General features: G+C 44.7%; 1 protein-coding gene across 1 annotated transcript in view; it reads right to left on the bottom strand.

Moving 5' to 3' along the window:
• Positions 1–306: 306 nt before the first annotated feature.
• LOC141056297 (uncharacterized) overlaps positions 307–15,164 on the bottom strand; it is a 56,934-nt gene continuing 42,076 nt past the window's right edge. Inside the window, 1 exon segment of the mRNA XM_073553041.1 lies at positions 307–1,290. Coding sequence (XP_073409142.1) covers positions 344–1,290 — 947 coding nt within the window. The 3' untranslated portion in view covers positions 307–343.

The raw sequence follows: 15,164 nt of genomic DNA on the forward strand, positions 1-15,164 counted from the left end.
AGTAATTGTCAAAAACCTGTACAATGATCAGACCAAGATCAGACGTAATGTAGTAAGAATATACTCAGGCAAGCTATAGTCATGTATACCAATTGCCAAGTGAACAAGAAGTCCTCTTCGCTTCTACAATTTTTCCCCATCATGAGTCTAACTGAGGAGCAATTTATGGCCTTTACCATGGTACAAGTGAAAGGGTCCACAAACAATGTGTTATTATCCCCTATGAAAATATAATTTAAAAAAACAGAAAATGTCCTAGAAATTTCTAGACTCATCATCTGATTTATATGTATTCTCTATACTCTATTTGCTTTTAAGACATTTATTGGTAATTGCATACATTTCATAAACTACATGCAGTTTTTTGATGTATAAGAAGACTTGATTTGCGGGTAAAACATTTCCCACAGTCAGAACATGAATATGGCTTCTCACCTGTGTGAATTCTCTGGTGACTAACAAGATGTGATTTTTGATTAAAATATTTCCCACATTGTGAACATGAATATGGCTTCTCACCTGAGTGAATTCTCTGGTGTATAACAAGATCTGACTTCTGGATAAAGTATTTCTCACATTCTGAACACGAATATGGCTTCTCCCCTCTGTGCATTCTCTCATGTTTGTTAAGACCTGACTGACGTGTAAAATCTTTCCCACATTTTGGGCATGAATATGGCTTATCCCCTGAGTGAATTCTCTGATGTCTAACAAGATGTGATTTGTAGTTAAAACATTTCCCACATTCTAAACATGAAAATTCCTTCTGTGTGTGAAGTCTGTTATGTACAACAAGACTTGATTGACTTTTAAAACGTTTCCCACATTCTGAACATGCATATGGCTTCACCTGTGTGTGACTTCTCTCATGTCTAACAAGATATGTTTGAGTTTTAAAACGTTTCCCACATTCTGGGCAAGAATACGGCTTCTCCCCTGTGTGAATTGCTTGATGATTAACAAGATGGGATTTCTGCTTAAAATATGTACCACATTCAGAACATAAATATGGCTTCACACCTGTGTGAATTCTCTGATGATTAACAAGATGTGATCTCTGGCTAAAATATGTACCACATTCGGAACATAAATATGGCTTCTCACCAGTGTGAATTCGCTGATGAATGACAAGTTGTGATTTCTTGTTAAAACATTTTCCACATTCTGAACATGAATATGGCTTCTCACCTGTGTGAATTCTCTCATGTATAACAAGATCTGACTTCTGATTAAAACATTTTCCACATTCTGAACATGAAAATGGCTTCACACTTGTAGGAGACGTTTGATGTTTTGTACCCCTTCTGTGAATTTTATTTTGTCTATCAGTGTGTGATGAATTAGAAGATGATGGTATCTCAGGGATATCGGCATGTTCTTCATGTGGAGCTTGTAAGATATCTGGTTCATAGACTTTAAAATCCAACGTCACATGTCTCTCTGAGCTTCTGGTACAGTCATCTGCCAAAAAGTAAAGCCAATTTTATTATTTTTGAATAACAAAACCTTAATGGTGCATTGCTATTTTAAAACACTTTACCTAATATAGCTGAAATTAGTTAGAACCACAATTCGTAAGGTTGCCGCATATGCTGACGATCTCCAGTTCCTTATCTGCTGCCCATATATTTCAAACCTTCATAGATTTGATTTCAAAATAAACTTTCAAAAAATTGGAAGAGCTTAATATCTCCCTACCCTATTTGATTACGTCAACCCTAGCTGGTTTCTTTCTCTTCATTTGGGCCCCATCCTCCCTCAAGTATCTAGGGATTTGTGTAACAAGTCATAACTCTATTACCTCCTCAGCACTTCCCATCCTTCCTTCGTGCTAGCAAGGATGGCCTAACTAAGTCATATAAAATAAATATTTTACCTGTCATGCTTATTTCAGGACGCTATCAGTAGGCTAATAAATTGATCCTTTCAGCCTACAACCTTTCAAAGACTGCTCTGAATCTGACAATGATAAGATGATTAATCTAGCCGGGCTCAAATACCATCACAGAAAAATTGGAGGCTCTGACTTATTGTCCAATGTTTTTCATTTTTAAAGCCGATTAGAATGCTTTGGATGATTTTGCGACTTCTCTAACCTTTTCTAAGTCTGACTGCGAAGTCAACATCTGAGATGAAGTTTGGCCTATAAAGAACATAGTTGTCGAGACTTCATAGGAAACGGATACACCCATAGTATGAATCAATATGTGTTTAATACACAAGTAAAGCAAATGTCACTAAGAGGATGATTACAACATTTCTGGGAGAATGTGGGGAAAAAGGTGTGATAATTCCATTACACAATACTTTACTGATTAATTATCTTTAGTTTCCCAGTTTATGACAGTAATGAAAGTATATAAGAAATGGAATCAAGAGATTTCCAAGGGTAAAGACACGGAATTTTTTGAACTCATGGACAATACCCGCTTCATAAAAGAGCTGCTTTCTGTTTTTGTGTTTTATTTTGATCCTCACCTTATTCCACGAGACATAACTCTTTTTCAATGAACATACCAATCCCATAGGTGTTAAACTATGAGCATATTCAAATAGTGTCAGACCAAGAAAATATAAAATATTTTTTATTTATTGCAAAAAACACACAATTTATACAAACATGATTAAATTTATTGGTGCCTCAAACCAGACAAATAAAGGAGGAGTAGAATAAATGAGGACTGACAGCCGGAATACTCAAAAGGCAAGGTTTATCACTTCATATACCTGGTACACTGAGCTCTTCAAATATTACACAAAAATATGCTACATGCGCTGAAGGAGATTCCCAGCATCCGGTAAATTAATGCTGCAATTAATAGTTAATAAAGTGCATATGCATAATCCAAGGTTCACAGATAATATCCACATATCAACCTCAACACGTCTAAATAGACTACCCAGAGTGTGCCCTGTATCACTAACCCTAGATGGGAGCCAACAGGACGCTCAGTGTGGCTCAGTAGTCAGAACAAAGTGAAATAACCAAATTCAGATACCCATACCTGTTAGATGTCAAGTGACAAACTATTCCTCCAGACCCCGACGCGCGTTTCGCACTACAGGTGCTTCTTCCTGGGGGCGTTTTGAGGTTGATATGTGGATATTATCTGTCTTATCCTTGCCTTTTGAGTATTTCGGCTGTCAGTCCTCGCTTATTCTACTCCTCCTTTTTTTGTCGGGATTGAGGCACCAATAAATTTAATCATGTTTGTATAAATTGTGTGTTTTTTACAATAAATAAAAATTATTTTATATTTTCTTGGTCTGACACTATTTGAATATGCTCATAGTTTAAAACCTATGGGATTGGTATGTTCAATGATTATGCGTAGTTACCCATCCTATTTTTTAGGAAATGGGTTTGGGTGTTATGTTTATTAATAACTCTTTTTCAGCAGACAGAAGTGTATGAAAGATTGTTTTTTTTTTTTTAAATAAATGTCCTCAACCTGCTGAGGCTGGTGTACTTACTGTGAAAATCCATGTCAGAATGGATATATAATCCTATATGAAAGTTGTCCTTTCCAATTCTATTTTGCTCAATTTAATGTAATAATTAATATCAGCATTATACGGCCATTCTGACATTTAAAGTAAATATAAAAAACTACATCCAAGACACAAATACAGGTACTGAGTGTTACAATGGAGGTGGCGGAGAGGTGTCATCATTGTCCGCTGTGGTGACCACTGCTCCTGTTGTAATGATAATGATTGATACAGGAGCTCACATGTCAGTCTGGACCAGAAGAACAAAGGACCCAGGAAGGGTTGGAATGAGAGCAGTGAGGATCATTGAGGTGAATATCATCTACTTTATATCGTTCTAAAAGTTTTTTTTCATATTTTTAAGTGGCTGAACAAAGCCTTTAAAATTTTCTTAAAGCGGCTAACTCCTTTTAACAGATGTGTGTATTTAGTCATGTTACCTGGTGATAAGTGGGACTGGTGGTCCTCCATCATGATGTCCTTGTACCGATCCTTGTGTCCTTCTAGATACTCCCACTCCTCCATGGAGAAGTAGACGGTGACGTCCTGACACCTTATAGGAACCTGAGACATATAATGATACCGTCATCCCCCGACCCCTTCATAGCGTCACTGTATAAAGTCCCAGCATTCCCAGCAGTGTCACCTCTCCAGTCAGCAGCTCAATCATCTTGTAGGTGAGTTCTAGGATCTTCTGGTCATTGATATTCTCATGTATCCACGGGTTCGGTGGAGGCCCCAGGATTGGACTCAGAGTTCGTCCCTGTCCTTTAGACACAGGGGCCTGACAGCGCTCATCGGAGGTCTTCTTCACCACTGTGTAATCCTGGAGAGATGCAATAATAAATCTAACTTAACTTCAGACATTTCCAGAGTTCTCACCTCTCCGGTCATATCATCTGTTATTACCGTAGAAGATTTATTGTGAGATCATCAGAATCTCTCACCTCTCCTGTAAGCCGGAAGAGGATCTCTAGGGTGAGATCTAGTATAGTCTCTGCCACTTTTCCATCTCTGATTCTATCCATGATTGACAGGTCAATGTCAATCAGGAATATTTTCTTATACAGAAGATATCAGCGCAGAGGATCCGATATTGTCAGAATCTGTATAGAAGGAAGATATGCCGATGTAACATCATACAAAATCCATTGTATAAATTATAATCACTGAGGATAAGGGAAAACATTTAAAGGGGCATAATCTTGTTATGTGATACCCTATAGCTAGGACATGCTATCACTTGATGATTGGGGTTCTGACCTCTGGAATCTCCACCGATCCTGAAAGTCATGTTTCTGATTCCGCGCTGCTTCCCCTTCACTGTTTTTTCCCTGCACAATGACACCAGACTCTTGTGACATGCAGAAGTAGTGCTAAGTGCTGTTGCTTCAAAAGCATCCAGTAACTAGAGGGGTTAACACAGTCACAGGAGGCAGGGAGTGGTTAGCAGAGCCCCAGGGGGATTGTGGGAAACTTGTTTACTGTTCTGGTAGCAGCCAAAGAGATGAGTGGTGTGTGTCTGTGATCTGTCTCACAAAAGTTCAGGCAAGTGAACCATAGGGACACAGGATTCCATTACACTGTTATTTGAGAAAGTCTATCAGGAGCAGGAAATAAGGACTGGAAGTTGTCACAGGGATAATCTCCCTCAGCAAACCCTCCCCCCTTCTCCATCTCACTGTGCTAGAAGGAATGCTGTGTACTACTGTGCCTTATGTAAGTAGTCTTGATCTGTGCTGAACTGTGCTATCAAAAGAGACTGTTAATTAATCTGCCTCTAAGAAGCAGCTGTACTGTTTATGAAGCCTGTGCTTAGGAGACTTGAATTGTACTGGATGTGCTGTGACATTAAACTACACTGTTCATTTGTTCATGAGGACTCTATCAATTGTATCTGTGTGAGCAAGTGGATCCATCTTGTGCCTGAGGAAGATGCAGAACATGGTCGCCCTGAGTAACGGTTCCCCCAGAGTTCCAAAGAATTCATGAGACCTGTCCCGCCCCTATCTGAACCTAGCAGCATACACATAACACTGTGAATGAAGGCCGCTAATAATAGCTGTATGATATCAGGTGTCAAACCTCCTTTAATCTGCTATTGATGATCTATTACAAGGATTGATCTTCAATATTGTAGTAAATGACAACCCCTTTGAGATGGTTTTTAGGAGGCCACACAGACCTGGTGTAGTGTGCGCTGTGTTCCACAAGATTGGGCTTGTCTACTGAATAATATGGCGGAGCTTCTTATTGTGGATGAAGGTGGCTTGGCTACTCCATTAAACTGGTGTGTATACATTGACAGTGATATAGACAGTCACTACATGAAATGCTGAAGCCACTCAAGAAAAAAGGCAAAATTTCAAAAAGGTGAAGGATTGAGGTCAGGACCCATAAGGATCTAGTTACATCACAATTACCAACTGTCCTAAATTGTTCTCTAGGATGACTAGGATCGCATTATGCAAAATGTACATTTATTATTTTTGCACAAATACACAAAATTTTTCACAGACCAAGACATCTTCCAGGCTGCGCACCCTTTCCTTCATTATTTATACCCGGAGGAGTAGAATTATTAGAGGTTACTGCAGAACCCCGGAGATATGCCTACTTTCCTGTGAGTTTCCCCTTTTTGCAGGAGTCAAATGTTTTTGGACAAATGGCAACTACGAGTTACATACAGTGGGTACGGAAAGTATTCACACTCCTTTTAACTTTTTCACTCTTTGTTTCATTGCAGCCATTTGGTAAATTCAAAAAAGTTCATTTTTTTCTCATTAATGTACACTCCGCACCCCATCTTGGCTGAAAAAAACCCAGAAATGTAGAAATTTTTGCAAATTTATTAAAAAAGAAAAACCAAAATATCACATGGTCATAAGTATTCAGACCCTTTGCTCAGACACTCATATTTAAGACACATGCTGTCCATTTCCTGGTGATCCTCCTTGAGATGGTTCTACTTCATTGGAGTCCAGCTGTGTTTAATTAAACTGATAGGACTTGATTTGTAAAGGCGCACACCTGTCTATATAAGACCTCACAGCTCACAGTGCATGTCACACCAAATGAGAATCATGAGGTCAAAGGAACTGGCCAAGGAGCTCAGAGACAGAATTGTGGCAAGGCACAGATCTGGCCAAGGTTACAAAAGAATTTCTGCAGTACTCAAGGTTCCTAAGAGCACAGTGGACTCCATAATCCTTAAATTGAAGAAGTTTGGGACCACAAGAAGTCTTCCTATACCTGGCCATCCAGCCAAACTGAGCAATTGTGGGAGAAGAACCTTGGTGAAAGAGGTAAAGAAGAACCCCAAGATCACTGTGGCTGAGCTCAACATATGCAGTAGGGAGATGGGAGAAAGTTGACTTTGTGGACCTATCACTGCAGCCCTTTACCAGTCGGGCCTTTATGGCAGAGTGGCCCGACGGAAGCCTCTTCTCAGTGCAAGACATATGAAATACCGCATAGAATTTGCTGAAAAACACATGAAGGACTCCCAGACTATGAGAAATAAGATTCTCTGGTCTAATGAGACGAAGATACACTTTTTTGGTGATAATTCTATGCGGTATGTGTGGAGAAAACCAGGTACTGCTCATCATCTGTCCACTACAATCCTAACAGTGAAACATGGTGGTGGCAGCATCATGCTATGGGGGTGTTTTTCAGTTGCAGAGACAGGACAACTGGTTGCCACTGAAGGAAACAGGAATGTTGCCAAATACAGAGATATCCTGGATGAAAACCTCTTCCAGAGTGCTCTGGACCTCAGACTTGGCCGAAGGTTCACCTTCCAACAAGACAATGACCCTAAGCACACAGCTAAAATAACAAAGGAGTGGCTTCAGAACAACTCTGTGACCATTCTTGACTGGCCCAGCCAGAGCCCTGACCTAAAAGGCCCTTTTACATTTAGCGATGCACCAGCGATCCGACCAGCGATCCGACCCGGTCAGGATTGCTGGTGCATCGCTAAATGATCGCTAGTGAGCTTTCATACAGAAAGACCTCACAGCGATTCAGCAGTGACGCAGCGCACGATACTTACCATTCACACACAGCGATCCTCCCGCCCGCCTCCACGCGTCGCTCGTCGTCACAGCAGGAAGTCTCAGCAGGAAGCGCCCGACGAGAAATGGAGCTGGACATTCTCGCGCGATCAGCGATGGACAGCGGGGGAGCCGGTCGCTGGTAAGTATCACACATAGCGATATCGCTAGCAATATCGCTATAGCGTCACAAAACCAGTGACGTTTTAGCGATATTGCTAGCGATATCGCTTAGTGTAAAACCCCCTAAACCCAATTGAGCATCTCTGGAGGGACCTGAAAATGGCTGTCCACCAACATTCAACATCCAACCTGACGGAAATGGAGAGGATCTGCAAGGAAGAATGGCAGTGGATCCCCAAATCCAGGGGTGAAAAACTTCTTGCATCATTCCCAAGAAGACTCATGGCTGTACTAGCTCAAAAGGTGCTTCTACTCAGTACTGAGCAAAGGGGCTGAATACTTATGACTAGAGTTGAGCGAAACGGGTCAAAAAATTTCAAAAGTCACCGACTTTTGGCAAAGTCGGGTTTCATGAAACGAAACCCGACCCTAGGATGAGGTCGGCCACGAGGTCGGCGACTTACGCGCCAAAGTCGCGTTTCAAAAGTTTGTTTTGCGCACTTTTTCAGCCAATCAGGATCCACGGACACTGTGGGCAACGTGATGACATAGGCAGGGGTCACCACCATCTTTCAGAAGGGCATGCAAGTGATTGGCTTGCTTTGGTGGGCGTCACAGGGGGTATAAAAGGGCGTGCACGCCGACCGCCATGTTACTTCTGCCGATCTCAGTATAGGGAGAGGTTGCTGCTGATTCTGTAGGGAGAGCGTTAGGCAGGGAAGAAGACAAAAAAACTGCTTCTGCTGCTAGCGATTTGGCCTGCACAACACACCAGTCACTGTGTGTGCAGTGCAAGGGGAGGCTATATAGTGGTGTATCAGTGGTGTTGGTTGTTGGGCTGCCTTCTAAGGCTTCCTGACATTCCTTCATTGCTGTTTACCCACTGCTCCGCAAACTGCTTTTTTAAAAGCAATCCCAATTTTTTTTTTTGTCCTGCTGAGAAGAAAAAAAAACTGCTTCTGCTGCTAGCGATTTGGCCTGCACAACACACCAGTCACTGTGTGTGCAGTGCAAGGGGAGGCTATATTGTGGTGTATCAGTGGTGTTGGTTGTTGGGCTGCCTTTTAAGGCTTCCTGACAGGCTGGCATTGCTGTTTACCCACTGCTCTGCAAACTGCTTTTTTAAAAGCAATCCAATCTCCCTTATCCTCTAGTCACTTTTGTCACAGCTGTGCCATCGAGCCTGTGACATAGCGCTCAGATATCAGTGGGCCTCACACAATCCAAAAGTGTCCAGTGTCCACAAGTGTCTGCAGAAATTCAAAATCTCCCTTATCCTCTCGTCACTTTTGTCACAGCTGTGCCATCGAGCCTGTGACATAGCGCTCAGATATCAGTGGCCCTCACACAATCCAAAAGTGTCCAGTGTCCACAAGTGTCTGCAGAAATTCAAAATCTCCCTTATCCTCTAGTCACTTTGGTCACAGCTGTGCCATCGAGCCTGTCACATAGCGCTCAGATATTCATTGGGCCTCACACAATCCAAAAGTGTCCAGTGTCCACAAGTGTGTGCAGAAATTCAAAATCTCCCTTATCTTCTAGTCACTTTGGTCACAGCTGTGCCATCGAGCCTGTCACATAGCGCTCAGATATTCATTGGGCCTCACACAATCCAAAAGTGTCCAGTGTCCACAAGTGTGTGCAGAAATTCAAAATCTCCCTTATCCTCTAGTCACTTTGGTCACAGCTGTGCCATCGAACCTGTCACATAGCGCTCAGATATTCATTGGGTCTCACACAATCCAAAAGTGTCCAGTGTCCACTAGTGTGTGCAGAAATTCAAAATCTCCCTTATCCTCTCGTCACTTTTGTCACAGCTGTGCCATCGAGCCTGTGACATAGCGCTCAGATATCAGTGGGTCTCACACAATCCAAAAGTGTCCAGTGTCAACAAGTGTCTGCAGAAATTCAAAATCTCCCTTATCCTCTAGTCACTTTGGTCACAGCTGTGCCATCGAGCCTGTCACATAGCGCTCAGATATTCATTGGGCCTCACACAATCCAAAAGTGTCCAGTGTCCACAAGTGTGTGCAGAAATTCAAAATCTCCCTTATCCTCTCGTCACTTTTGTCACAGCTGTGCCATCGAGCCTGTGACATAGCGCTCAGATATCAGTGGCCCTCACACAATCCAAAAGTGTCCAGTGTCCACAAGTGTCTGCAGAAATTCAAAATCTCCCTTATCCTCTAGTCACTTTGGTCACAGCTGTGCCATCGAGCCTGTCACATTGCGCTCAGATATTCATTGGGCCTCACACAATCCAAAAGTGTCCAGTGTCCACAAGTGTGTGCAGAAATTCAAAATCTCCCTTATCCTCTAGTCACTTTGGTCACAGCTGTGCCATCGAGCCTGTCACATAGCGCTCAGATATTCATTGGGCCTCACACAATCCAAAAGTGTCCAGTGTCCACAAGTGTGTGCAGAAATTCAAAATCTCCCTTATCCTCTAGTCACTTTGGTCACAGCTGTGCCATCGAGCCTGTCACATAGCGCTCAGATTTTCATTGGGTCTCACACAATCCAAAAGTGTCCAGTGTCCACAAGTATGTGCAGAAATTCAAAATCTCCCTTATCCTCTCGTTACTTTTGTCACAGCTGTGCCATCGAGCCTGTGACATAGCGCTCAGATATCAGTGGGCCTCACACAATCCAGAAGTGTCCAGTGTCCACAAGTGTGTGCAGAAATTCAAAATCTCCCTTATCCTCTAGTCACTTTGGTCACAGCTGTGCCATCGAGCCTGTCACATAGCGCTCAGATATTCATTGGGTCTCACACAATCCAAAAGTGTCCAGTGTCCACTAGTGTGTGCAGAAATTCAAAATCTCCCTTATCCTCTCGTCACTTTTGTCACAGCTGTGCCATCGAGCCTGTGACATAGCGCTCAGATATCAGTGGGCCTCACACAATCCAAAAGTGTCCAGTGTCAACAAGTGTCTGCAGAAATTCAAAATCTCCCTTATCCTCTAGTCACTTTGGTCACAGCTGTGCCATCGAGCCTGTCACATAGCGCTCAGATATTCATTGGGCCTCACACAATCCAAAAGTGTCCAGTGTCCACAAGTGTGTGCAGAAATTCAAAATCTCCCTTATCCTCTCGTCACTTTTGTCACAGCTGTGCCATCGAGCCTGTGACATAGCGCTCAGATATCAGTGGCCCTCACACAATCCAAAAGTGTCCAGTGTCCACAAGTGTCTGCAGAAATTCAAAATCTCCCTTATCCTCTAGTCACTTTGGTCACAGCTGTGCCATCGAGCCTGTCACATTGCGCTCAGATATTCATTGGGCCTCACACAATCCAAAAGTGTCCAGTGTCCACAAGTGTGTGCAGAAATTCAAAATCTCCCTTATCCTCTAGTCACTTTGGTCACAGCTGTGCCATCGAGCCTGTCACATAGCGCTCAGATATTCATTGGGCCTCACACAATCCAAAAGTGTCCAGTGTCCACAAGTGTGTGCAGAAATTCAAAATCTCCCTTATCCTCTAGTCACTTTGGTCACAGCTGTGCCATCGAGCCTGTCACATAGCGCTCAGATTTTCATTGGGTCTCACACAATCCAAAAGTGTCCAGTGTCCACAAGTATGTGCAGAAATTCAAAATCTCCCTTATCCTCTCGTTACTTTTGTCACAGCTGTGCCATCGAGCCTGTGACATAGCGCTCAGATATCAGTGGGCCTCACACAATCCAAAAGTGTCCAGTGTCCACAAGTGTCTGCAGAAATTCAAAATCTCCCTTATCCTCTAGTCACTTTGGTCACAGCTGTGCCATCGAGCCTGTGACATAGCGCTCAGATATCAGTGGGCCTCACACAATCCAAAAGTGTCCAGTGTCCACAAGTGTCTGCAGAAATTCAAAATCTCCCTTATCCTCTCGTCACTTTTGTCACAGCTGTGCCATCGAGCCTGTGACATAGCGCTCAGATATCAGTGGGCCTCACACAATCCAAAAGTGTCCAGTGTCCACAAGTGTCTGCAGAAATTCAAAATCTCCCCTGTCCTATAGACACCTTGTACCTTGTTTTACATTACTATATAGTTTGTTGGATTTTGTCTACATTTCTACCAAAAATGAGGAAGGCTGGTGGAAGAGGCCGTGGAATTGGGCGGGGGTTGGCAGCTGGTAATGATGGTGTTGGTGGTGGATCTGATGGTAGTGGCAAGAGCAAAATAGGACCGAATGCAGGAGGTGTTGAGCCTGCGTCATCGTCTGGCTACATAAGGCCTCGAACGCTTAGTTTTCTAGGAGTTGGCAAACCGCTTTTAAAGCCAGAGCATCAGGAAAAAGTTTTGTCTTACATTGCTGACTCAGCCTCCAGCTCTATCGCCTCCTCTTCTTCAGTTGTAAAAAGTAAAAGCACTGAGTCGTCATTGGAGGCTCGTTCATGAACCACACCTTTCCTTGTGTCCTTCACCCCAACCAAGATTGAAGGATGACGCAGGCCATACTACTGATTACTCCATGGAGCTGTTTTCACATACCATGCCTGGATTATCAAGTCAAATGGTGAATTACCCAGGCCAAGATGAATCTGACATGGAGTGCACTGATGCACAGCCGCTGATGGATGATTCTGCTGGTACATTCACTCAGAGCACTACATTGTCCTCGCAGTGTACAGAGCCAGATTCTGACCCTGATGAGACTCAGGTGCCCCTTCCCGCACACTATACCACCATACACGGTGACACAGAGGAAGGTGCACATGACATAGAAGAGGAGGTGATGGATGACCCAGTTGTTGACCCAGATTGGCATCCATTGGGGGAAGAGGGTGCTGCTTCCAATAGCTCAGATGAGGAGCATCCACAGCAGACATCGACATCGCAACAGCTGTTATCTGGCAGGCCCGGAGCACTCCAAAGACAGGTTCCAAACATCAAAAGAGTTGCTGGACAGCTTGTCCAGAGGGTCAAAAGATCACAGCGTGCTAGGCCGCAAAATGTCTGCCAAAGTAGGAAGAGTGCAGTGTGGCACTTTTTTGACCAAAATCCTCATGATCAGGCCAAGGTTATCTGTAAGAAGTGCGCAAAGACCTTTAGCCGAGGGAAAAATCTGAAAAATTTGAATACCAGTTGCATGCTTAGACATTTAACCAGCATGACTTGCAAGCGTGGACACAACACCAAACCTCAAGTGCCACATGTGCAACTGATCACAACGAAGGTAGTCAGCAACGCTACATTGTTTCCCCCACTGTAAGCCCACCGGTTAGCACAGCAGCAAATGTTGAGGTGTCGTTGCAAGGCCACAGCAGTCAGGGAATCCCACTGTTATATCAACGAAAGACTGATTCTAGGCCATCAGAAAGAACACCAACTCCATCACCATCATCAACCCTCTCTCAGTCCGCCCTGTCCACCGCTACTTCCACCATATGCAGCTCTCAAGTCCAGCTCACCCTCCCAGACACTATGAGTAGGTCAAGAAAGTACTCAGTCTCTCATCCGCGTACGCTGGGTTTGAACGCCCACATTGCCAAACTAATCTCGTTTGAGATGATGCCCTTTCGGTTGGTGGAAAGCACAGCTTTCCGCGAACTCACTGTCATGATCCAGTGTTGGATCTGGCGGTATTAAAAGCACAAAGTGAACTTTTTTTACTTTGGTTGAGTTCAAAGGTGTTTTGACTGTCCCCGGTGGTGGTTAGCGGTATCGCACCATAGGTTTAGGTTAATGTTCACTTAATTAGGGATCAGGTGTGACTCCCTATAACGGTGTACTTAGGGGGTTCACTCACCGCTGGTGATATTTCTTTCTGAGTTGTTGGAGAGCCTGGTGGAAGGATGGAGCGGGATAGGAGTCCTGCGCAGTCAGCCAGAGAGGATGAGTGCCAGCTAATGGTGTCTGCAGGAAGGACTGGCATGGCTTGGTGGAGTCGCAGTTTGTGGTGTCGGCGGGAAGTGCGGGCATGGCTTAGAGGAGTGGCGACTAGGAAGAGAGTTGCACTCAGCATGTTCGACTTGGTTGCTGAGAACTGGTCTTGAGCATGCTTGGATTCTTGGCAGAGGCTGGACTCATCTTGGGACTCTGTGTACTGGACTGCTGCAAGTGGTGATGGACTCTGCTCCCAGGCTGCACGATGGTGACGGATCCAGTTATGTGATGGATCAGGGTGGAGGAGAAGATGCACACAGGTGGTGGGCTCTGTTGCTAGGAGCGCACACAACAGAGCAAAGATAAGTGGTGTTTCCCCTGTATTGTCTCTTTCCTCATGTGTGTTATTAGTGCAGTGGTGGGATTAGTCTCCGCACCGACCCATTCCCTAGTGAGGGTTTAGGCTCAGGGCGAGCAAGGGCGTTAAGGTACGCGTGCGGCGACAGGTGCGGAGCCTGTTTAGGGAATGTGAGGAGTGTAGGGACACTGGCTCAGGGGAGTGCAGGAGGTCTCCTTTTCCCCATTCCCTATCGCAGGGCCCACCATTGTTAAAGTTTCCCAGGTTCCCCCTTTATTATTTAAATTTGCCTTTCTGGAGGCGGGGTTTCCAGATTGTATGTATAACGTGTAATTCCCAAATTCGCCAGGTGGAGGCGGCGTATCCACCTGCACGTTTTATTATTTAAATGCGCCCCACTGGAGGCGGTGTATCCAGGGTCACGTGTGTCACATGGGTTCGCCTTGCGGAAACATCTGCGTCCTGACACACGTGATCATGACACTCATGGCCTATGCAGTACCACGCTATGACCTACCCAGTTGCCACTTCTTCTCTCGCAAAGCCATCACAGCCCTCCACCATCATGTGAAAGACCGCATTGTCCATGCACTCAAGCAGTCAGTGAGCGGAAAGGTGCACCTCACAACTGATGCATGGTCCAGTCGGCATGGCCAGGGCCGTTACGTGTCCATCACTGCGCACTGGGTTAATGTGGTGGATGCAGGGTCCACAGGGGACAGCGGTGGTGGGACAGTGCTGCCTAGCCCACGGTATAGGAAACAGTTGGCTGTAGGCGTTCGACCCTCCTCCTCCTCCTCCTCCAGAAGCGAAAGCTCGTCCACAGAGCGCAGTCGTACGAGCACTCCATCTGCAGCTGCCACTGTTGCACACGATGTGTCCCCCTATCGAGCAGCTAGTGGAAAGCGTCAGCAGGCTGTGTTGCAGATGATGTGTTTGGGCAACAGACACACCGCCGAGGTGCTGGCCGAGTACTTGAAGCGACAAACTGAGTCATGGCTGGGCAGTGTACATCTTGAGGCAGGCAAGGTAGTTAGTGATAACGGCCGTAATTTTGTGGCAGCCATAGCCCTTTCAAAACTCAGCCATATACCTTGCTTGGCTCACACCTTGAACCTGGTGGTGCAGTGCTTCCTCAAAAATTATCCGGAGTTAACAGCCCTGCTCCAGAAGGTGCGAAGACTGTGCGCGCACATCCGCCGGTCGCCTGTACACTCCGTTCGTATGCAGAAGCTGCAGCGATTGCTCCACCTTCCCAACCACCGCCTCATTATCGACATTGCAACAAGGTGGAACTCCACCCTGCACATGGTGGAGC

Source organism: Dendrobates tinctorius, unplaced genomic scaffold (assembly GCF_039654945.1).
Source record: "Dendrobates tinctorius isolate UK_male_01 unplaced genomic scaffold, ASM3965494v1 ptg000196l, whole genome shotgun sequence".
NCBI classification, from domain to species: Eukaryota; Metazoa; Chordata; class Amphibia; order Anura; family Dendrobatidae; genus Dendrobates; species Dendrobates tinctorius.